This window comes from Camellia sinensis, chromosome 1, assembly GCF_055761805.1.
Source record: "Camellia sinensis isolate YWXY chromosome 1, ASM5576180v1, whole genome shotgun sequence".
Lineage (NCBI taxonomy): Eukaryota > Viridiplantae > Streptophyta > Magnoliopsida > Ericales > Theaceae > Camellia > Camellia sinensis.
This window is the reverse complement of record NC_138961.1, coordinates 142080609-142106651: the sequence shown is the minus strand read 5'-3', so window position 1 is coordinate 142106651 and position 26043 is coordinate 142080609. Positions and strand designations below refer to the sequence as shown.

The window sequence follows — 26043 nt, the reverse complement described above, 5'->3', positions numbered from 1 at the left end:
AAAAGAAATTTGTGAAAAATAATGCTATATGCATCAATTAGTATACCAATTAGTGCACTAACAGATAATGTGGCTTAATGTGGCTTAAATTAGCCAAAGAACAGAGAGGACCAAAGTTGAGACCAATTGGTATATCAAAGGAACCATGGTCCAAACCATTTAACATCACTTGACAACTGTGTACTTTCATTTGGGGCGCCTAAAATGTCAACTTATCCATTTTAAAAAAAATCATTTTACCAAAAAATATTAGCTTATTTGTTAAATTCATTTTTCATTAAAAAGATTTAAATTAGCCAAATTTACTTGTGCCAAAAAGTTATTAAATAAACTATGAATGTATCAAACAAATGAATTTTTTTAGCATTAACTTTTTGGGAAAATGTTTGGTGGCCACAAATTCTGTGGCCCAAATGGCCCGAAACTGCCAAAACGACGTCGTTTTGGGTGTTTTGAGCAATTTGAATCACGTTTTGCACCCAAAACGACGTCGTTTTGGATGTTTTGAGCCATTTGAATCACAGAATTTGTGGCCCCCTAGCATTGTGCAAGTATATTTTTAACCAATAAATTAGTTTCCTAATCAGTACATCCGAGTAGAATAAGGCAAACATGAAAAAGGAAAAAATCGGTTAAATCTTAAGAGTGAATGCAACTAATTAGCCCCACAATTCGTTTCTGACCCCGACCTTGAAAGATTTTTTATGTAGTTTTTTGTTTTTGTTTTGTTTTGATTTTTTTTATTTATTTTTAATACACCACTAAACACCAAAATTATTCTCAATCCTCTCAAACCCTAACCCTAACCCTACCTCCACCCCACCTAACACCCACCACCACCTCTCACCTTCTCCATCCCCCTTTCATTAACTCTGGTGAAACGGTTGGAATACTATTTTCATTAAATTTTCATCAAACTTAAATTTGATAGAAGATATGAATCTGAATTAAAAACTGTCTTATTAGCAACACTATTTAAGAGTAATAAAAAATGCATGTATGAGTACTTGTGTTGTGCGCGTGTGTATATATTGGAATTGGAATTGAAAAGGCCCACTTACAGATTGGAGAGTCAAACCTGGATCTTATCAAACCTGGCCCCCTCCTAGTAAGGTAGGAGAGTTACAGCGAATTGTGTTAATCCCATTGGTCACGAAGTGAACCAGTAATGTTTGTAAAACAAAATTAAAACTGATCCGCAGACTTGTTCAGTTTTGTTTCATATATCTTCAAATATGGCAGGCCAATAACCAACCATAAAGAAATCATACAGGGCAACAAGTTCATCTCCATTCAAATGACCCATATATAAATATATATAATATAACAGAAATATTGTTGTTTTAACAAATGTACTACCCTACATAAACCCTTCCAATTTCTTTTTCAAAGCTATCTAACTAATGTTAACAAACAAATCACATGCAACTGCAACAAGGAAACAACTTCCCCTACTAACCCTCGACAAGCCCCTTTACATATCTTTGTGAGCTTCATATCATGTCTTCATATGATATACCACCAAGCACAATTCACCAAAAAGTAATCTCAAGCAAATTGCCGCCTCATATATGTATCTTCATGCACAAAAACTGGAGTTTGAGTGTTGGGTGGAGGGTACGCTTGAGCAGTCGGTGGAGGGTACGCTTGAGCAGTCGGTGGAGGGAAAGCTTGAGCGTTTGGTGGAGGGTGTGGTTGTCCCATTGCAATGCCACTTTGATTAGGAGGAGGTCCACCCCATGATGAATCATTGCTGTCTTTTACCGAATTCAAGGCAAGATAATAGGCAATTCCAAGAATAACACTCGCAAGGGACAGGACGGCAGCTCCAGCAAAGACTCCGGGCTTCACAACATAACAATAGTAGTTGCCAAAATACATAGTCTCTTCACCGTGTTGATCATTCAGTGCTGCACCAGTCAGTAACAGAAGGAATGCTATGACAAATGTGAACCTGTGTGATGATGTTTTCATCAGCTTACATAAAATAGAAATATCACTTGTCGAATCCAGAATTATAGCAGAGTGATCACTTGCCTAGCAAATATAATATGAAAGTAGAAATAAGAAAGGAAAATGTAAAAGAAAAATAAGTAAAATTGTCAATCTCAAAAGAAGAGTTTCGGGAGATGATCAAAAACTTACGCAGACAAACAATTTACTTGATCTGCAAGAGTCCTACAATGATAACCCACTGGACCAGGAAGAGTATTTGGGTCCCACAAACATTAACACACAAAATTGAGTTCCGCTAATCACTTTTTGTCATATAACATACTAACGCACAATTTAACACATCCATTGTGGATGCTGTTAGAACTGGGAATCTTAAAGAGAGAGCCTGCACCCACCTAGACTCACCAAATGAGAAGATCCAACTACTATACTTGATGCAACAATGGTTAACCCAAGTCCTAATAGCCTCTTTAACAAATTTCCACAATTTATGCATTATATTGTTATCATTAGACTTTTGACCAAATACAAACCATTTGGACATCTTTGTTAAAACTGGTGACTCATGAAAAGAAGGCACCATTTGCAATACAGACAGTCCAAAATCTGTATTGCCTTATCCAACTGCCGGGGAAGGGGATGGTGATGGCACACCAACCCATTGATAGACCCATAAATAGCTAGGCTGTCAGTGAAGTGTACCGGTGCTGTTTGGTGCAGCTTATTGTAACCTAAAAACTGATAATCAGAAAGCAAAACCCAAAAACATCCCTTCCCTATCTTTTAAATAATCAGATTTTCTCAGCATATTTAAGCTATTTCTGCCTAAAAAGCTATTAGCAAAAGCTGCACCAAACAGTCTGGCACAGATTAATCCATTGATAGACCCACAAACAGCTAGGCTGTCAATGAAGTATACCGGTGCTGTTTGGTGCAGCTTATTGTAAGCTAAAAATTGATAATCAGAAAGCAAAAACCAAAAGCACCCCTTTCCTAGCTTCTAACTAATCAGATTTTCTCCGCATATTTAAGCTATTTCTGCCTAAAAAACTATAAGCAAAAGCTGCACCAAACAGTCTGGCACAGATTCCCAAATTAAAATAAGCTATAATTAGCCCCTATAATCCACACCAAACACCCCCACTCTAAATTTAGACAGTTTGGTGCAGTTTGTCCATATGCATTTATTCATTCAAGGAACACATTCAAAGCAGTACATTTGGAATATCAAATTTATCACCAAGTCTAAGTTGAGAATTACCATGACACAACAAAGCAGATCAGAGCTACTGTCCAATTAGAGTTTGATTGGTGAGGACCTCTTCTGCAACAAATACATCCAGTTGTGACATTGATGATAATTTGAGCAACCATAAGAGCCAGCGCTGCAGTTAATCCAAGACCAAAAGCTGGACTGCTGGGGTAATTGCACGTAGAAGAAGAGTCCGACTGAACCTGAGAACCCTGCAAAAAAGAAAAAAAAAAAGAAAAAAGTAAGATGAATAGCAGCTGAAACCATTGAACATTGCTTTCACCATGGAGACCAAAGACCTCCATAGGCTAATAACAAGCAATAGAGACCAATGCAAATGGAATTACTCCACAGACAATGTACAAAATACTAACCTCTTAGCATGATAATCCATAACCATGTCAAGAACTGTTCAATTCCAAAACATAAAAATGGATAAAACCCACACAAAAACAAGCATGCAGGCACACACAAGTTGACACGAATCAATGCTCAATCAACTTGTGAATAAAATCAACCAAGGTTCAAGAATATCGTTAAGATATATAATATATTATTAACAAATAATTTGCAGTTTACTGGCAAAAGCTACTGACATTATTAGAGGATATTTCAACATATTCTCATAAAGGGATAATCACAACCACATCTACATAGGACATGAATTAATATGGGATTGGCAATGATATGAAAATTGCCATTACTCATCATCATAGGCTCTACTAATCCAAGGTATTGGGAAGGTGGAGTAGGTTTAGACATCATGCTTTATACCCTTGACACCCTCAGTGTCAAGCATGGAACACAACCAAGTTAACCAGAGCATACACTCTTTCGAACACATGTTGGATACTCTTTTTTACATGTCTGTAATTAAAAATAAAAAGACTAATTTCGGACATGTGTCTGAGACTCATTTTGCCTTGTCACTTCTTGGCCATGTCAGTAAAATATAAACATGAGACCAACCCTCCTTGGACATTTGCCAATGAATGATTTTTAAAGTTTGAGAATTTGACATATTATACCTTTAAAAATATGTATAATTTTTAAGAATACATAACATATAATTCTTACATAACATATAATTCTTAAAACATTAAAAAATTTTTTGCATAAGATGATGGCTTAAGAGGATGAGAGAGATGTTGCAATTATATATGTTTGCTATAGATACAAAATTTACTTAGTATAAAGTAATTATTTAATTTAGTTTATATTATGCACATATATAATTATATAATTTAATATATTCATCATAAATAATTTAATATCAACATATAATAATTTGTGGTGTCTAAACAGTGTCCATGTCCTACTTTTTTTTGGAATTTTCCATGTTGACATGTCCATGTCATAATAGTGTCCCCGTGTCTATGCTTCATAGGGTTTCACATTACAAATGATTTTATTTTTTATTTTTTGAGATTTTCTTTAAATAGAGGTAGTCCTAGATAAAAATTTAGTTTCGGTTTCTGGTACTAAATATCTAGTTGAAGGATAACCCTGAAGAGATTGAGTGTCATCACTAAACTTTGTATAATAGGCTACTTCTGGTGGATAGGGCCTATTGTTGTGGTACATGTGGAAGGCGACACAGCTGATGAAACTTGCAAGCCAAAAACAGAAGATAACCAGAAATACAAGTTTGTTAAAAGGTAAACCTTGCTACTTTGTAAGTGAGAATCTCTAATAGAGGTTATAGGCCATAAGTAATGTAGTTATATAATTCATAGTGTCAACAAACAATGTAGTGATTACTGGATGGTAATGCAAGAGAAAATAAGTTGATTTCAAGAACAATACAATGTCAAAAGCCAATAAGTAAACAACACGGTGGGCAAAATGCAATATTAGTCTGTATGGTGTTCAGCGTAACCAAGAAAGTCATTATAGGTTATTCTAGGGATTGCTTACACCATATAACCATACAGGTGGATTAATAAAGAATCAGTCAAGACAGATAATTAAGCAGATGATCAATTAGTAGAATGTTTGAATTAATGTGGAATATTTCATGTAACCTTCCGTAAAAAGGTATTGGGAATGTAAATGGAAAGGAGGGCCAACAATGGTAAAATTTCATTGAAAAGTTTAGCTAGCAAAGGAGTGCCTACACACTTTTAGTAACAATACCAATGATAAAAGAAATTAATTAATTCAGTAAAATTGAAAATCTGACGCCAGCATCAATTCTAGAAAAATTCAACATATCAGAAGTTATTCACCCTGAATAGTATAGAATTTTGAAAGCATACAGAAAAAAGATTATGATGCAACGTAAATACCCAAAAAAAAAAAATTGGAAGCCTCATTCCCACATAATTGAATAGGCACTTATCCAAAATCAACAAGCACATGAATTTCATACGGTTGTAAGAATATGTTTGTGCACTAATTTCGGTGTCATAGCTAAGGCAACCTCATCAGCTCCCAATGCCTGGGTAACCTTACACTTCCACTTAAAAACTTATTTGTTGATGGTATGTAACTACATCTTAGACCTTTGAAGGAACATGCTCTCATCTCTCCAACCTTTTGGCCTGCCAAAACGCTTTCACTCCTCAAACAAGGGCATAGTTTTGTGTACAGTGCAAAGTACATAATGGTCAAATTTTGTGTGAGGAAGTTCCCGAGTCACCTTGTCTTGCAACCAATTTCACTAACAAAGTTCTGCTCCTGGTAACATAAAACCTCAAGCAGTATGGTGCATACAAACAACACTATTGATTAGCAACTATTATGAAAAAGCAAGGCAACCCCGTTGTCACGACCCGAACCCGCCCCCATGGGTTAAGGACGTAACCGGCCAGTAATCCTAAGATTACCTCCGGCCTCAGACCAAAACGGACTTAAGACATCAGAGTAAAGGGGCCAAACGGAAGTAAAAATTTAAAACTTTGTCCATAGAGCCGTGCTTATATGCACATCAAACAAACCATACTCAGATCCGTTAATAACCCATATCAAAATACAGTTTCACAAAATTCATTACAAACAGGATCATCCAAACGAGTCAACCTATGACAGACTATGTACAGACATACACTAGGCCCTTGCCAACAAGACAGAACATAAGTACATAATGAAAGGGCAAGGATGGACTCATGCGTGAGGCACAAGGCTGACTCTCCCAAAACTCATGTTGTCCCTAGCAGATTTCACTGGGGTTGGGTTTGTGCTTCTCTTGGCTCACCTACAAACACATGAATGAGTGTGAGCGATAGCCCAGTGAATAATATCAAGTATGACAATCACATAACAACATGTAGAACAACATGCTCCAAACGGCCTTGGGCCCAATTCATGCTTCTAATTAGCAAAAATATTTGATTATACGAAATGCAAATCAAGTAACTGTAGTTCCAACGTTCTGGCCTTTGGCCCATTCGGGTTTCCATTCATGGCAAAACGGCCTTCGGCCCATTCACTTATACCGAAACGGCCTTCAGCCCATTCATTTCTGTCAAAATGGCCTTCGGCCCATTCATTCATGTCAAAACGGCCTTTGGCCCACTCGTTCATGTCAAACGGCCTTTGGCCTACTCATTCATGTCAAAACGGCCTTCGGCCCACTCACATGTGTCAAAACGACCCTTGGTCCATTCATTTACATCAGGACGACCTTTGGTCCATTCATTTATATCAGGACGACCTTTTGTCCACTCATTCACATCAAAACGACCTTCGGTCCATTCATTTACATCAAAACGACCTTCAGTCCATTCATTTACATCAAAGCGACCTTCGGTCCATTCATTTACATCAAAACGACCTTCGGTCCATTCACTTATATCAAAACGACCTTCGGTCCATTCATTTACATCAAAACGACCTTCGGTCCATTCATTTACATAAAAACGACCTTCGGTCCATTCACTTATATCAAAACGACCTTTGGTCCATTCATTCATTCCTGTTAGACGTTTGTCCACAATCCCAATTAACAACTCATAAAGTTTATAAGGGAATAACAATTGGACATTGACAAGCTTTCGAATATCGATATTACTCACAGTGATCGGCTTGTGGATTCGCCCTGGAGCTTGACCCTACACATTCCATGCACACAAAAGGGTCATTAACAATTCAATCCGTCCCTTAATTCACATATTCCTCTTTAGGCTTTATTCTTATCTCATTAACTCATTTATAATGTTTAACACGCGCCTAAGAGTGATTACAAGTGAAAGAGAACGGAAAACGAAACACAGAACACGTGAACAAAATTCCAGAAATTAGGGTCCCCGCTCGAGCGTGTACTTACCCGCTCGAGTAGACCCTTAAGGCCTGCAAAAGTACTGGTTGCATGAAAAATGCGCTCGAGCGTGTAATAGAGCGCTCGAGCTGAAGGCCTATCTACAAAACTCCACGCTCGAGCGTGAGGTTTCCCGCTCGAGCGGACATCCAACTCTGCAAAAGTGCTGGGAGCACGATTTTCCCGCTCGAGCGGCCATTACCCCGCTCGAGCGGACATCAAAATTCTGGGTTTCCCAGATTGTGTTCTTGAGCTCCAAATCGGTTTTCCAGCTACATTACTTGCATGTAATGGCTCAAATTACACATTTACACATGCTAACATGCTACTGATACAAGATTACAACATCAGGAAGCTCAATTTCGAGATTTATCTACATGCATGTCCCAAAATGTCTCAAACCCATCCTCAACATGCCCAAATTCAAACATTCAAGACTTATACTCCCGTGATTTGTACATGCATGTGATGGATCAGCCACATTCTCAACTTAGATAACACAAATGGTGATCAAGACATGAGTTCCCTTTAGTATTTCACATGGGTTATACACATTTGTGCTCAAACATGCAAATTTCAAAGTATTTCTTACATGCATGCACATATTAAGCTTCAATTCAACAAACACAACTCAACTTCATTACAATCTTGTTCTTGATCACCAAGATAGCTTGGATATGCACAAATTTACAATTATAAGCCAAGAATTACTCACCTAGAGGCTTTGATCTTCTAAGCTCTAGTCACTTCTTGAGCTAAATCCCCAAAATTTCCAAGCTTTAAGCCAAATTGCACAATTTCTCTCCCTTTCTCTCACTAAGGCCGGCCCTCACTCTCTCACAATTGAATCCCTCAGATTCTTGAGTTCATAAGAGTTAAAGGGAAGTGTAGTGCAATCATACAACAAGCCCCACTAATATAATATTTAAATATAAAATATTTGGGCACTTAATTCATCAATTTAATCAGTTTAAATTGGCCAGAATAAATTTTCAATTAAATTTCACCGTATACTCTAAAAATTATGCCAACCACAATGGCGTAATCAATTTCGAGTTCTGTGGCCGATGAGGCCCTCAATTTAATTCCCGAAGCGAATTATTCAAACAGATATTCCTACGGTGAACAGATAAAACTTCACAATCATATATGTTCACATAATGGCACACAAAATCATGCTAAACACATAACCATAAACAAATTAAGGACCAATTAGCATAATACAGAACAGGGGTGTCACACCCGTCAAGTTATAATGCAAACTAGGAACCAGGAAGCCACCATTTTAGGGTTTTTTTGGGGGGAAACTGAATTGTAGGTTCAATGTGCACAAAATGCACACTTTTGAAACTAATGAATAACTTCAGCAATCAGTCAATTCATATCAGCAGCTATATTATAGATAGTAGTGAAAGTATAATAATATCTTCCCACTCAATAAGTATTCAGCACGCACAAAGCTGCTGGTCCATTGTTTGCACATTGCAAATGACTCCTGTAGCATTTTATGCTTTTTATTCACAACTACAAATTATAAAAATACTACAATTTGTTTTTGATAAGCCCCAATAGATTTAAGAATGCTAAGCAGGAATTCATTATCAATAACTCACAATAAGTCAACAACAAACTTCAGAAGAAAGGGGAAAAGGGTCGTCAGAAATCACTCAATGAAAGGATTGATTAGAGGCACAACTTCTTAAATCTTAATCTCTCCAGGGAATGGCATAAGCGGCAAAGACCAAATAATAATTTCCAAATCAAGGCATGGATAACTGAGAGTATTTTTTGGAAGACTAAATTGAAATCAGAATAATCTATGCTCTACCATTGTTTCAGCAGGAAAAATTCTCCGGAAAATTTTTCCACCAAAGAAATGACATTTTTATACTGACAGACATTTTACAGAAAAGCCCGGGGCAAAATCATATTTCCGGCTCTCAATACATCTCTTCGCATCCATTTTTTTTTTTTTTTCACGGCAAACAAACACAGAGTAAGCTCATTTTCCCAAAACAAAAAAAGAATCCACAGCTTGAAAACATCCAGAGACATCTCCTAAAAGACAATAATAGTAGCAATCTAATCAAACCCCAAGAAGCTACACACACACAAAAAAAAAAAAAAAAAAAATCCAGAGTTTGGAAAAGAGAGGTTTATAAGAGGCAAATAAAAGAGTAAACTCCATATAAACCCATATGAGTATATGATCTACATACACTTGTCTCTTGTATTTGTCTGTGTGTATAAGTGTGCACAGATACAAATTGCAAGATTCGTAGAAAATGATAGCCAATCTCCCCTCTCTCTCTCTCTCTCTCTATATATATATATATATAGCCATAGATACAGATAAAATAGAGATGGGGTGGGGGGGTGATTTAACCTTGATCCTGGTGGCCTCGGCAGCAAAACCTGTGACAGCACATAAGAGCCCTAGAAACCCCACAACTGAGCAAACCACTATTACCTTCCTCTCCATTCTTCTCCCTAATCTTCTCTCTCTCTCCCTCTCTCTCTCTCTCTCCATTCAGGCAAATAAATTATTGTGTGAAATCCACAACCCTGAGGCCCTCAGAACCCGCACTAATGAGAGCAAGGGCTGTCCCTTGGAAGTCTAAACGGAAGCAAAATTGTCCCTCAAGAGTCCGAAAGTAGCATACACCCTACTTGGGCAAGAAAGATCCCTTCTGGCAGGCAACTGAGTCTACCAAGCTCATACCAACGGAAGTAAAGATTATTCCTCAGAAGCCCGAGTGGAGGCAAAACTATCCCTCGGAAGTCTGAGTGGATGCACACTCTCTTCTTTGGCAACCAATGGAAGCAAAGGCTGTTCATCGAAAGTTCGAGTAGGAGTACACTCTACTTTGACAAGAAAGATCCTCGAAACTCGCACTGATTGAAGCAAGGGCTATTCTTCAGAAGTTCGAGTGGGAACACACACTCTGCTTCAATAAGAAAGACCCTCGAGGCTTGCACTGATGTAAGTAAGGAGTTGTTCTTCGGAAGTCTGAATGGGAGCAAGGCTATCCCTCAGGAGTCCGAATAGTAGCACACACCCTACTTTGGCAAGAAAGATCTCTTCTAACAGGCAACCGAGTCTCGAGGGTTGTTCTTCGAAAGTCCAAGTGGGAGCACACACTCTACTTCAATAAGAAAGATCCTCGAAGCTCGCACTGATGGAAACGAGGTATGTTCTTTGAAAGTCTGAGTAGGAGCACACACTTTACTTCAAAAAGAAAGATCCTCGAAGCTCGCATTGATAGAAACAAGGGTTGTCCCTCGAAAGTCTAAATGGAAGCAAGGGCTATCCTTCGAAAGTCTAGGTGGAAGCACACTCCTTTCTTTGACAAGAAAGATCCTTTTTGGTGGATAACCGAGTCTACTACTTCTTTTTCTTCTTCAAGGGGCAACAAAAATTGAAAAATGTCCCAAGCAACATAACACAATGAAGATACACAATATAGAGAAAATAAACTTCTAATGTAGATACACTATATGGAGGAAATAAATTTCTTCATAACATAAGAAAGATAAAACTTCTTGGACAATGCAGTAAATACAAATTGTAAATGTCATAGACAGACTTCTTCTACGGAATGTCAACCTTTGCTCCTAGTCCCCAAAGTTGTGAGGTCATTCGGAAAACTTTCACCAGCTGCTCGGGTTGTGACTGTCATACGCCATCATAACCACGTCTTCTAAGATATCCTGAAGCCCCTATTCTTTGAAATCTAGCTCATCTGCTTCGACTGTCTTTCTAAAGATCTTCTTAAGCGTCCGACACTGTAAGAAATAATGTATAGAGAAAGAGAGAGAATAAATTGTATGTATTATTATTGATTGATATTTTTGTTATGGTTACAATGATTCCTATATATAGGAGAGGGTGAGTGTGTAGTAGGTGAGGAGTAGGTGAAGTGGAGGTGGTAGTGGTGTAGTGGGTTAGGTTTAGTGGAGTAGGTGAGGTGGTAGTGGTGTAGTGGGTTAGGTTTAGTGGAGTAGGTTTAAGTGGGTGAAGGTTTAGTGGAGTAGGTGAGGTGGTAGTGGTGTAGTGGGTTAGGTTTAGTGGAGTAGGTTTAAGTGGGTGAAGGTTTAGTGGAGTAGGTGAGGTGGATTTTAACAGCCCCCCGCAAACTCAAGGGGGATAGGAACTAACCAACTTGAGTTTGGAGAGAGTAACAAAACAAGAAAATACATAAAAATAAAAGAGGATAAGAGACACTGTATGGTCGTGTCAGACCATTGGTGAAGACACTGGATGGTGGTGTCATAACGGTGTAGAGGACACTGGATGGCGGTGTCAGACCGATGTAGAAGACAGTTTATGGGGTCATGTCGGACCGTTGTAGCAGACAATGTTGTGACAGTTGTTGTGACAGTTTACGGAGTCTTGCTGGACCCTTGTAGAAACTAACCGGAATCAATGTCGGGACAGTTTACAGAGTCTTGTCGGACCCATGAAGGAGCTAACCGGAATCAATGTCGGGACAGTTTACAGAGTCTTGTCGGACCCTTGTAGAAACTAACCGGAATCTATGTCGGGACAGTTTACAGAGTCTTGTCGGACCCTTGTAGAAACTAACCGGAATCAATGTCGGGACAGTTTACAGAGTCTTGTCGGACCCATAAAAAGTCGCACCCTCAAAAGGTGTGCCCAATCTTTCAAAAGGCGTGCCATCAAAAGGCGTGCCCAATCCATAAAAAGACGTGCCATCAAAAGGCGCGCCAGACACGCTGCGATGCACGTGATCGACAGTGCGCGTGTCGGCCTCTTCGTCATGTGCTATATAAATGAAGGCGGAGGCTGAGAGAACATGTGGAAATCAAACCAGTCTGAAACCTCTGAAAAACTCTTCGTGGGCTGAGAGAGATACACTGGTAACACTCTGTAAACATTCTGTAACCAACCCATCTCTGAAACACTCAGCAACCATAACATGGCCTCTTCTTCCCGTCCAGCTACCCAGAACATGGCCTCCTCTTCCCGTGGTCTGCTTACGCTCTTTCCAGAACTGAACGAGTCCACAAGAGAGAGAACTGGAGCGGTGGCACTGGAACCTCAACCGAGTGCCCCGGAGTTTACTCCGCTGAACTTTCCGATGCGGTCTGTGGAGCAAAGAATGGCAGTGCAGTCGGATGTGGAAGCCAATCAGTATACATTAAAGTCATGTGTGGAAACCATGACTGCGGTTACAAATTTGTTGAACCGGCTGCAGAGTAGGACAAATGAGGTGCAGCAGTTAAACGCCCAACTGGCTCTGCTCCAACGCATGTATAAGGATGCGCGAGCAGAGATAAGTGTGCTAAAGGCGGAAAACAAGGAGCTGAAACGGAAGGCCAGTTTTATGTTCCGATTTGGAGGGCCGCCATATGCTGCAGTGGAGGAGCAGGGAGTAGTGATCATGCCCAGTGGAGTGGGAAACACGGAGGCAACACCGGCAAGGGCCGCCCAAGACGGTGGCAAGAAGAAAAGACCGGCGGAATAGGCGAGAAGAAAAATCCCACTGTTCCGATTTGTGTTGGTTGTGTTTTGTTTTGTTTTGTGTTTTTTTATTTTTATTTATTTTTATTTTTTTTTTTTTATGGTGTAAAATGCTGATCGGGGTTGATCCCCGGCATGAAGAAATGACAAGTTTGTAAAATGTTGTTTTTTTTTTTTTTTTTTTTTTTTTTTTTGTTTTTGTTTTTGTTTTGGGAGTGTTTTGTTGAAAAAATAAAAATAAAATGAAAGAAAACAAGGGAGAAAGAAAATAGATAAAAAATATTTATAGATGGATTATATGAAAAACATCAGTGCGATTGTTTCAAAATAAAGTGGGGTATTTAAAAAAGAGGAAAAGTGACTTGGAAAAAATAAATAAAAATAAGTGATTTTTGAAATCAAATGGAGGAGAGAGAGGGACAAACCCATGTGATAAAGTGGAGAGAGAGTCGGTGAGTGGGGTGCAAAAGGTGAAGGAGAAATGATGGATTCAAAATGGTTTGGGTCAAAAGTGGACACTGTTAGTGGGGAACATGAGTGCATTGATTATTTGATATAATAATAATAATAAAAATAAAAAGTTAGAACAGTTGGAGAGAATGAGTGGAGTATGGTAAGGGTTTCATCCAAAGCCAAAATTCCTGCAGCAAATCACTTCGCAAATCCTAGCATGAGCTTTTTCTCTTTCCAGGCTTATTCATGAATTTCCTGGTGATTTCAAGAGCCTCTGGTGGCATTGTGGCAGAGAACACCCCAACCTGGATTTTGGGTGGCAGCAACTGAGAACACCCCAACCTGGATTTTGGGTGGCAGCAACTGGAAAATATCATAGATCTGATTTTTAAAAAACCTCGTGACAGCATTTCATCAGCTTCATCCAAGACAAACATTTTGATGTAAACAGGGCGAAGTGATTGTCTCCGCAACATGTCAAACACACGACCAGGAGTACCAACAACAACATGAACCCCACTGGAGAGAATGCGCTGATCTTCGCGCACACTAGTCCCTCCAACACAAGCATGAACCTTCACACTTTGCTGGGCAAGTTCAAGAGTGGGTGGAAGAACCAAAGCTTGGCACTCAACCAAGCTATAATCTAGCTGCTGCAGAATTCCAGAGCAGAATGTTGCAGTGTTTCCAGTTCCAGACTGTCTCGTCATATGAGGTGAAGAATTCTTCTCCATCAGCCTCACACATGACTACAGTTGCACAAATCTTTGTTGATTTTATCAGCGGAATAGGTTGAGGTCCGGCGGGCGGCTAAGGTGAGGTTGCCGCCCGCCGGGGAAGCGAAAATACTAGGTTTTAAACCAGCTCTGATACCATGTAAGAAATAATGTATAGAGAAAGAGAGAGAATAAATTGTATGTATTATTATTGATTGATATTTTTGTTATGGTTACAATGATTCCTATATATAGGAGAGGGTGAGTGTGTAGTAGGTGAGGAGTAGGTGAAGTGGAGGTGGTAGTGGTGTAGTGGGTTAGGTTTAGTGGAGTAGGTGAGGTGGTAGTGGTGTAGTGGGTTAGGTTTAGTGGAGTAGGTTTAAGTGGGTGAAGGTTTAGTGGAGTAGGTGAGGTGGTAGTGGTGTAGTGGGTTAGGTTTAGTGGAGTAGGTTTAAGTGGGTGAAGGTTTAGTGGAGTAGGTGAGGTGGATTTTAACAGACACTTTTCTGTAGGATGTCCTAGTGATCGGGGGAAAACACAATAATTAAAGCCTTCACGGTCCTTCTTCGGTAAAAGCTCTTCCATATGAGGCAACTTCAATTCCCCGCCTGCCACCCATTATTTGACTAAGGCCTTCACCTCCTCCATACTACATGGAAAATGATTGTCATCTTCGTAGCTCTTCCTCTTCTACCCTTTGGGTCCTTCCCCCTGCGACTTTCGGGTAGAAGACACGGAAGCCGCAGTGATAGAAGGTCCTCGGGATGACTTGAAGCTGGTTTTATAACTAGTCTCAAACCTGATCTCCTGAAACTGAGGTATGTTGATGCTTCGAGATGCTCCGAGATGCTTCAATTAGTGCTGAGAAGGTGGGTAGCTTGTGATTAACAAGAAGCATCTTGTACCCGTTCAATGCCCCTTCAACATAGATTTGGACCAAGTAGATTTCCTCTACAGCCTTATGGCAGTCCACAGCTTTGTCTTGGAACCTCTTCATATATTCGAGAATGTCTTCACCCTCCCGTTGCTTTTCCTTACACAGGGTAATTATGGTCACTTTCTCAGCCACTTGAAAGAATTTGGCGTGGATTTGTTAACCATCTCTTCCCAACTTCGGATAGAGTTTGGGGCCAAATTAACATACCAACTATATGCTCGGCTAGTGAGGAACTTAGAAAATTCTCTCAACTGAAGGACGTGGTTTGAACAATGAATACCCAGAGTCTCGATGAACCATACAACATGTTCTCGAGCATTTCCATGTTTGCCATCGAATTTGATGAACTACGGCACCATGTACCCCTTCGGGTATGGATAACTCAACATGTTGATAAGGTGTAGTGGCTTGACATTCGGATCGGGCAAAGAGGGTAAAGTCCTCTTGTCCCGTTCGAGATCGAACACGGCTTGCACATCGGCGAGAGTGAGAAATTGTTGAGGGAGAGAACTTGATAGTGGTATTCCCGGAACTTGGCTTGTAGACCCGAAGACCAAGCCTGGAGCGACTTGGCCAATTGGGTGTGGAGAATTCACCATCGGTGAAGACACATGATGATATTGGTCATTGGCACCTATGGACAAGCCATTTGATGATGGGACATTGAGTTGGGTCCCATAAAGTCTATTGCACGCCGCGGCTATACTAGCTTGGACTTGCAAACTCAACGTCGGAACCAAAGGAGACCCGCTCGGTACATGAGTAAAATTTACAATCAATGGAACAAAATTAGGCATAGATGGAGCACCATTTTGTGGAGAAATTTCTGTGGGGCTTCCTTGAACTTCCACAGCCGCTAGAAAACCATTCATCGCGCCGGAAACTCCTCCAACCACCGATGGACCACGACTCGATCCTCTAGGTGCGTAATTTTGCACACCATTTTGAGCAACTTTAGGGAGAATTGGGGGTGGATCTTGATAGTTTTGACCATTCCCAACATCACCATGAAGTTGTTGATGCTTGCCGGCGTCGACTTGACCTCCATTTGTTGCCAGTGGTGCGAAATTCGAACCCATCACCAACATGGTGTGGGTGAGATTTTGAAGGGTCGTGAGAATCTCTTGTTGAGTGTGTTGGAGTCCTTGAATGGCTTCAAGAATGAGAGGTGGGTCTTGAACTTGAATCCTCTCATCACCACCATTGGAAGAGCCTTGTTGATGAACTTCTTCTTCTTCCATCATCTTCACGGAAGTGGTGTAGATCCCGAATCTTGTTGAGACCATTAACCAATCCGCCTCACCAGCAGAGTCGCCAAATGTATGAGAGGATTCAAGAACATTGTTGGAAAATTCAAAGATCTTCGAAGATCTTTGAAGAAAATTCAAATTCTCTAGAAATGATGAGAGGCTTAGATTCTTCAATAGTCACAACTAGGAACACAAACGCAAAGAGATGATGGAGATAAGAGATTGTATGAAGAAGAAGGCAAAGTAGTTAGATAGAGAATAATGGCAAGGTCCTCCTATGGATCTCCCATGTATCTTCCACTTTCACTCTCAAGGTTGATGATAGAGAAGGGAAATTAAGATTGTGTTTGGTAGAGCTTTCCAGTGTTTTAAAAAGCCCTAGGCGCATCGAGGCGCCAAGGTCACCTGGAGCCTGAGCGCTGAGGCGCGAGGCGAGGCGCGCGCCTCACCAAAGCGAGGCGCAAGTTATAAAAGTTAAGCAAAATATTAATATAACACAATTTTCAACATAGAAAGTATTTAATATGTATATTATTAATTTTTTTAATAAGAAGAGAAGAGAAGAAGAAAAATAATAATTAATTTTTTTAATATATATATTATTTTATTTATTTATTATATTTTTTACATAATGTGTTTTAATTAATTTTTTTTATTTTATTTTACATACATGTGTTTATTTTTTTTTATTACTATAAATAAGTATATATTATATTTTATATATTATATAAGTATATTATATATTATATAATAGATATTATAGGTATTATATAATATTATATATATATATGAATCAATTATATATAAGTATATTATATATTATATAATAGGTATCACTTTTTGCTCTCTTTTGACCACATTTGGTCATTTTATATTGAAAGGTTTTGAATCCCTATAGGCATTCCCACAAAAAAAGCACTTTTTTATTTATTTTTCAAAAAAAAAAAAAAAAAAAAAGGCAAAGCCCATGAAGCCCGCGCCTCGCACCTCGAAAAAAAGCCCTCGCCTCAGCGCCTAAGCTGCGCCTCGCCTCGACCTGTTCGAGGCGCAAGGCTGCGCCTCATTGCGCCTCGAGCTTAGGCGCGCGCCTAAGCGCGCTTTTTAAAACACTGGAGCTTTCTAAATATGATTTGAGAGTATGAGTTGTATTTTGAGTTTGTGAGTTTTGGAATTATGATTTGAATGTGAAAAATTTGTTTGGTAAAAGAGTTTTGAAAAGAATTTTGAATTGAGTGGGAAATTTTTGATGTGATATATGATATTTGATATAAAAACTTACAACTCATAATTAAACATACAATTCAAAATTCTATTGAAGCACATAAAATTTTTTTAAAAATTCGAAAAATATTTTTTTCAAATATATAAAAATTAACATATGTCAATTACAAAAAAAAAAAAAAAAATTGCACTGTTCCGGTCAACCGACCGGACGACCGATTAGGCCAAATTTGAAAAAAAAAAAATTTGAAAAACGCGTCCCACACAGAGTTTTCTGCATAGTTGTGAAAATGTGATTTGAGAATTCGCTCCAAACATCATATTGGAATTTGGGTGTAGAATCATTGTTTGGAAACACAACCAAACATAGCCTAGTTTTTTCCCAAGAATTGTCTCTCCAAAATCCATCCCTTGTCAAGCTATGGGTGGGTGCTATTTATAGGCACCTCATGATGTAGGATGGAGCCCATGTGCAACACACATGGAGAACATTCTATCTAACCACATTGTCCGATGAGGTGACCTCTCCGGGGATGAGGAAAACCCCGAGGAAGAGATCAACCTCTCGGCGAACCCTTCTTTTTAGCCACACCTAATCAATGATTCCTAATCATCCCAAAGGGTCAGGGGTAGTCCTAGAGGATGCCCTGCTGTAGAAGGGTCAGGGATAGTTCAAGAGAACGCCCTGCCACAAATATTGTTGAGTCTCAGGGACCCCCTAAATCGTGTCACCTCGACCCGAGTATAGGCTAGTTTAACCGAACAATTAATTTATCTCCACTCACCGTCCTCGAGACTGGGTCCTTTGTTCGGACTCTATCACGCCCATGGTTCTGGTGCGTAGATCCCAAAAAGCTCCGAGCCCACAAGTGTTCTGTGACTCATTAATGGAGCGGCTTCTAAATAGCATCTGAATCCGTTCGAAACCAAGTGTTTTGTATCTCTAGATTCGTGGATTCGAACCCTTTCGAGTCTGGGCTCAAATTGGTCTCTAGGTTTGTGGTTCCAAACCCTTTCACGACTAAGCTAATACTTCGGAGAATGGATCTTCTCCGAGGATTTCATCTTTTTTTAAAGCAACGGTTAACCTCCTCGGACCCCCGTATGATTTGGGCCTCTTTAGATGGACTTGCTTGATGGGTCTTCCTTTACCTAATTTGTTGGCTTTCTCGTGGCTTGTTTAATAGAATTCACTTGGGCCCATTTGGCAATAATTTCTCCGAGCTCACCAATTTTTGAGATTTTCGATTGGGCTTCGATTGGGCCCAATTAATTTAGTGGGCTCAAGTTAGCCCCTCTTACACAAGGCAACCCCGTTAAGTTATAATGCAAACTAGGAACCAGGAAGCCACTATTTTAGGGTTTTTTTAGGGGAAACTGAGGCCTCGTTTGGGAACAGGCTAATTTAGTAACTTTTTGACTATTTGGCTAAAAAGATAGGTAAAAAAAACTTGTATGTTTAGGATGAATTTTTGACTAATTACGAAAAGATGTGCAAAAAAGTAGAGAAAAAAGAGAATCTTTGACTTTTTGGTATGAGTTGTTGGCTTTTTGGCTAATTTAATAACTTTTTAGCTAATTGGCTAAAAAAGTAAGTCGCCAAATGAGGCCTGAATTGTAGGTTCAATGTGCACAAAATGCACACTTTTGAAACTAATGAATAACTTCAACAATCAGTCAATTCATATCAACAGCTATATTATAGATAGTAGTGAAAAGTATATTAAATATCTTCCCACTCAATAAGTATTCAGCACTCACAGAGCTGCCAGTCCATTCTTTGCACATTGCAAATGACTCCTGTAGCATTTCATGCTTTTTATTCACAATTACAAATTATAAAAATACTACAATTTGTTTTTCATAAGCCCCAATAGATTTAAGAATGCTAAGCAGGAATTCATTATCAATAACTCACAATAAGACAACAACAAATTTCGGAAGAAAGGGGAAAAGGGTCGTCAGAAATCACTCGTGAAAGGATTGATTAGAGGCACATCCTCTTAAATCTTAATCTCTCCAAGAAATGGCATAAGCAGCAAAGACCAAATAATAATTTCCAAATCAAGACATGGATAACTGAGAAAATATTTTTTGGAAGACTAAATTGAAATCAGAATGATCTATGCTCTACCATTGTTTCAACAGTAAAAATTCTCCGGAAAATTTTTCCACCAAGGAAATGACATTTTTATACTGATAGACATTTTACAGAAAAGCCCGGGGCAAAATCATATTTCCGGCTCTCAATACATCTCTTCGCATCCATTTTTTTTTTTTTTTCTCAGCAAACAAACACAGAGTAAGCTCACTTTCCCAAAACAAAAAAAGAATCCACAGCTTGAAAACATCCAGAGACATCTCCTAAAAGATAATAATAGTAGCAATCTAATCAAACCACAAGAAGCTACACACACACACACAAAAAAAAAAAAAAAAAAATCCAGAGTTTGGAAAAGAGAGGTTTATAAGAGGCAAATAAAAGAGTAAACTCCATATAAACCCATATGAATGTATGATCTACATACACTTGAATCTTGTATTTGTCTCTTGTATTTGTCTGTGTGTATAAGTGTGTACAGATAAAAATTGCAAGATTCGTAGAAAATGATAGCCAATCTCCTCTCTCTCTCTCTCTCTCTCTCTCTCTCTCTCTATATATATATATATATATATAGCCATAGATACAGATAAAATAGAGATGGGGTGGGGGGGTGATTTAACCTTGATCCTGGTGGCCTCGGCAGCAAAACCTGTGACAGCACATAAGAGCCCTAGAAACCCCACAACTGAGCAAACCACTATTACCTTCCTCTCCATTCTTCTCCCTAATCTTTTCTCTCTCTATCTCTCTCCCCTAAAAACAACACTTTATCTCTCTCTCTCTCTCCTCTCTCTCTCTATCCGTACGGGACTCTTGTGCTGAAGAGAGTGCAGAGTCCAATAATTTATTACTGTGAAAGAGCTCGTGGAAGTGTATAGGCGAAGAAAACGTTAAAGCTTGTATATATGTATGAATATGGGTAGGCATGGTGAGTTGTCTTTCTATTCTCTTGGCAACAGCCACTCTTTTTGCATTACAAAAAAAATATTAGAGATCTTACAAATTTTATTAAAAATTTTATCAAATATTTTATATGGTGTGAAATCTACATAAAATTCATATAATATGTGGTATAGATCTCACACTACGTGAGACATTTGATAAAAATTTTGATATAATTTTAAGGATCTTTAGCATTACTCTTTGCATTATACTGAATTCTCGTTTGGTAATTTTAAAAAATTAAAAAATTATTATAAATTATCATATTATTTTTTATTTTTTTATATCTTTTTATAAAAAATTAATAAATTATTAAAATAACATATTTTCAAGTTGACTTTTAAAAATTATTACATGATTGAAAGATTTATAATTTTAAGGATAAATTATAAATACACCTCTTGAGATTTACTTAAAATACAGATTATCTCATATAGTTTGAAAAATTACAAATATCTTCTTATTAAAATTTTTTATTTAACATAGTTAACTAAAAAAATGAAATTCATAATTATTATCCTATACAATAATAAAACTACCTAAATTATTAATTGAAACATATTTTTAATATCATTAAAAACTGTTAATTGATTTAATGATTTATTAATAAAATGGATGATTTGTTATGAAATTAAAAATCTCAAGGGATGGAATATAATTTTAAAAATTATAGGAGCGATTCGTATTTTAATCAAATTTTAAAGATATATTTATAATTTATCCTAATTTTAATTATTAATATTTATTATTTATTAGTAATTATTATGTTTTTTTGACTTCCCTTTTTTTTTTTTTTTTTCTTGACTTCCTTTGATATGTTTTTTCCGGGGAAAAAAACATTATTGTTAACAGGTGGAAAGTCATTCTTATGGCTGCTATGTTATTTTGGGCTTCCTTTGATATGTTTTTTCCGGGGAAAAAAACATTATTGTTAACAGGTGGAAAGTCATTCTTATGGCTGCTATGTTATTTTGGGCTACATTAATAAGATGGTTAAAAGTCATTTTTTAGTTTTTAATTTATTTTGAGTTATATTATTTTTTTACATTTTTTTAATGTTTTTTCAAAAAAAAAAAAAGTTTAAGCCTTCGTTTGAGAAGTGAGTTGACTTTTTGACTTTTTAATTTTTTTTTGACTATTTTAGCCTGAGACCAAAAAACCTAATTTGGGAAGGATTTTTGGCTTTTTTGGCTTTTCTGTGAGAAAAAGAATATAATAATTATAGGTTTGATGTGATATTTTATTTTATTGAACTAAAAAGTCTTTTTTTTTTGTGGTTAAAATAACCAAAAAGACCCAAGTTTGAACTTTCCAAATGAAAGCTAAAAGTAAACTTTTAATCATTTTCTTGAAACAACCCTTTGTTTAAGGTTAATTTTTAATTTTTTTTAATTTTTTTTTATAATAATACGCATTAACAACTTATCAGAAAGTCATAAAAAAAAATTATTAAAAAATTTCTTTTCAAGCACTTGTATCTTAATTAATCTAAAGAGGATATTGTATCTTAATAATTCTTATCATTTTGGACATTTGATTCATCAAATACTAATTCTTATATTGAAGGTATTTTACAAATAATTTTATCTTTACAAATATTTTTTGAACCCTTGGCAATTTGATGATGTGAATATTCACATTAAATAAATTTAACAATTTGAATATTTACATCATTCACACTGTCGATGTAAATATTAATGTGCATTTCACCTTATTATTATTAGGAGTATTTTGGTAATAATTTAGGGTTGGTTTGGGATGTTCTAAAAAAGTGTATTTTTTGACTTATTGGCTTATATGGGTTGGGTTTGATGTGATGTGTTAGAGATGTGATGTGATTTAAATAAAATGATGTGACTTAAATAGGATAGTGACTTTTTGACTTTTTATATTATTTAGTTTATGCCAAACCAACCCTTAAATTATGTGAAATATAAATAGATGAAAAGAGATTTATGAATAAATGTCCCTAAAAAAATCAGTTGATAAAGGTGTCGGAAAGTCACCAGCCAAGAATTGATGGCAATGATGTATATAGATATGTGACAATGAACAAATAGGTGAATAGATAAGTAATACATGTATATATAGATATACATTTGAACATATAGTTAGACAGATAAGTGACATATGTACAAATAATTGAACATTTGAATAAATAGATAGCACGCGTATAGATATGTAATATTTGAACAGATAAGCAAATAGCTAAACCTTGAATAGATAGGTGTGGTTTCCGACAAATAACATCTTTTTATACCAAAAAATGTTAAACTTGTACCTATTGGTCAACAGTTTCATAAATGGACATCTGACTTGAGGCCCTTAAAAAATTCAGTGTATTTTTAAAAAAACAATTACATATACATCAAAAATCTTATGATTTTAATTATTAATATTTATAAAGTTTACAACTCATCTGTAATTATTTTTTTAGAAGTACACTAATATGTAATTTTTCCTAAAAAAAATCACATGTGCTAATCTCCTAGGTCTGAGAAAAATATAATTAGCTTCACAAATTTAACATAATTGTACTGACCTCACTTTTACTAATGTTACAACGATCAAAACTGATACAAATGGTAGATAGATACTCAAATAAATAAATTTGAAGGTAAATTACAAATTCATCTCCTGAGATTTGCTGAAAATACATTGTCCCTTAGAGTTCTGAAAATTATAAATACTCATTTGTCATAATTTTTTTAGTTAGCATAATTAATAGAAAAAATAAAATTCCTAAGTTTGTCTCCTATACAACAATAAAATTATTAGAATTGTTAATTGAAATGTATTTCTAATATCATTAAAATCTATTTGATTGACTTTATGATTTATTAATAAAAGGGGTAATTTATTATGTAATTAGAAATTTGAAGGGGTAAAATGTAATTTCTGAAACTACATTGAACAATTCATATTTTAAGTAAATCTTAGGAAGTGTATTTGTAATTTATTCTAAATTTAAATATACATTTTAATATAAAAAATATATGACATCATCATCTTATTATTCTTATAACTCACAAATTATTGATAAAAAATACTAAAGTGTTATGTAAATTAAAATCTTAAATAAGACAAGTGTAATTATATTAAAAATGTGAAATTAATTGTATTTTGTTTAAATTTGAAGGTTGATAGTGTAATTTATTTAAAAAGGGAAAATCTTGGGCGACTGTGACAGAGTTTGGCCTATCATAATTTTAATGCAACACGTGGCAAGACTCGTAAAATTAATTTTTTTACTATTAAGAATTAATGCATTTTTATTTTTAATTACGATAAGATGTTTAATTCTTAATAAAATTATATAAAGAAAATTGGTGATAAATTTAATTTGAGGATTTCTTGAGGTGTTGGGTTCATTGGATAATTTTTTTGGGTGAGAAGTAGGGGGTGCTCGCGATTCGATTGTAGCTGGAAAATCTCTAATCTGCATCTGTCCGCTGAATAGGCGGATTGGAAAAAATCAATCTGCATCTATCTGTCAAAATGACGGATACGGATTGAGCGGATTGGCAGATGGATACGAATTGGTTTGGCGGTTTAAATTTTTATAAATTTTGAACATAATACAACAACTTGTCAACATTTTTTTTGGATAACAATCCAACTTAACACAACCAAAAGATTATTAAGTAAATTGTCAAACACCAATAATAAATACATAACAGAAAACCATGCATTATCAAAACTATTTCATTATTTTTTTTATTCAAAAACTATTAATTTGATTTTTTTTTAAAATGACAAAATTAAGCCTTATATTTTTCACACAAAAATACCAAATATCAACCCTTACCATTTGATAAAAGGATTTCAAATTGAAAATAAATGAAAATACAACAGAATATCTAAACTCCTTTTCAATTAAAAACACAAACAGAATACCTAAACAAATTGAAAATATAAAGCCTTACAAATTACTCGTGGTGCTTGCAGTTTGACAGTTCAGTTGTGACCAAAGGAACCTCAAATCAGTCATCCGTCCAAAACTAGGCGGATTGAAAAAAAATCAATCCACAACCGTCTGTTCGTCATCAAGCATTCGTCCAAAATGTAATGAATTGGTTCGGTTCGATTGGTTTAGGCGGACCGAAATATCCGCTGCTCACCCCTAGTGAGAAGTACACACTTGGTGACACATTCTGCTGAGAAATACATTTTGTTATTTTGAAGGACATTTTGTTAAAAATTTTATCCTTTTATATTTAACCTATCTATTTAAATTTTTTTATCTGTTCAATTTTTTGAACCTATCTGTTCAAAAAATCTATCTGTTGAAAGTATTTGTTAAAAAATCTATCTGTTGAAAGTATTTGATAAAAAATCTATCTATTGAAATTATTTGTTAAAACAAATCTATCTGTTAAAATTCACTAAGCTCATATTTTCTTATTTGTGGAAATTTACAAGCAAATTTCCCTCTTATCTGTTGAAATTTTACTTCTTTAGATCTACTTTCTCCTCAACTAATCTCTAATCGGAGCAGTAGGGCTTATGCTCTCTCAACCTGCAGAATCATCCATTAATGTTGTGTTTGGTTGGGAGATTTGAAAAGAGAAAATGAAAAGGTCTGTGAAATTAGGTGAAATATAGAAATATTTTATTTAGATTTCACCTAACTTTTCCCTTTCTCTTTTCAAATCCCTCCTTAAATCTTCTAACCAAACACAATATAAGGTGTTGTTATAAAAAAAAAAAAAAAAAAAGGTGTTATTAACTTATACATTTCTCTTTTGACTCCCATTTAAATATTTTAATTTTTTTTTCTCTGAACACCTACTTTAATTTTAATTCTATTTTCACTTTGAACATTTAAAATCCTAACCCCAGCCCTTCTCGACTCTTCTCCAACTACTTCCCACCTTATCTAGCACTCTCAAAACACTAAAATTGCAAAAATAGTAGTAGCCAACGCAATTCCCCACTTTACAAAAACTTCAAGAAATCATAAATTATTACGTTGAACCTCATTATCTTTGGATGATAATGGTGGTAGTGACAACAGTGAGAGATGAAAGATGTGGTGATTGAAGTAGTGTAAGATTAGAATTAAAATTTAGAAGGTTTAGACTTGATGTACTTCATGAGGTTTTAGATTAGGAGAAGTTATAATAAAAAAATTATTAGAAAGTAGGAATTCAAAGGAAAAAAATGGACCAAGTGCGTCGCCATTTTTTTAAATATGAAATTATTATTATTATTTATATTTTTAAGGGTAAATTTTACTTTATCCCTCTGTGATTTGAGTTATGTGTAGTTTACTCCCTAACATTTAAAAATGACCATATAATTCCTTTGTGGTTTGTGGACTGAAATGAACTGATAGACCCATTAACAATTTAATGAACAAGAGTAAAATATCGTTGTATTTTTGTTATTTGTTTAGAAGACAAAGTACATTTTAACCCTTTGTATTGGGTAAATTACACTTTGCACTCCTGCATTTTGCACCAAATC

At 36.3% G+C, this 26043-nt stretch overlaps 1 protein-coding gene across 2 annotated transcripts; it reads right to left on the bottom strand.

The window, feature by feature from the left end:
* Window positions 1–1288: 1288 nt before the first annotated feature.
* Window positions 1289–20574, bottom strand: LOC114281870 (transmembrane protein, putative (DUF1218)). Of its 2 annotated transcripts, none has more exons than XM_082885687.1 (3): window positions 20253–20574; window positions 3218–3420; window positions 1289–1954 (listed from the first exon to the last, which is right to left on the bottom strand). In XM_082885687.1, the coding sequence occupies exons 1-3, from the start codon at window positions 20346–20348 to the stop codon at window positions 1549–1551; spliced, it is 705 nt and encodes a 234-aa protein (XP_082741813.1). In that variant the 5' UTR covers window positions 20349–20574; the 3' UTR covers window positions 1289–1548. The 2 variants fall into 2 exon arrangements, with proteins under 2 accessions (XP_082741813.1, XP_028080260.2); XM_028224459.2 differs by lacking the exon at window positions 20253–20574 and adding an exon at window positions 9853–10012.
* Window positions 20575–26043: the final 5469 nt, after the last annotated feature.

Coding starts and splice junctions, on each gene's coding strand:
- LOC114281870 (XM_028224459.2), bottom strand. CDS start 9,996: ATGGAGAGAGAGAGAGAGAGGGAGAGAGAGAGAAGATTAGGGAGAAGA. Junction 3,421..9,852: donor CCGAGGCCACCAGGATCAAG/GTTAAATCACCC, acceptor TCTTTTTTGCAG/GGTTCTCAGGTTCAGTCGGA. Junction 1,955..3,217: donor ATCTGCTTTGTTGTGTCATG/GTAATTCTCAAC, acceptor ATCATCACACAG/GTTCACATTTGTCATAGCAT.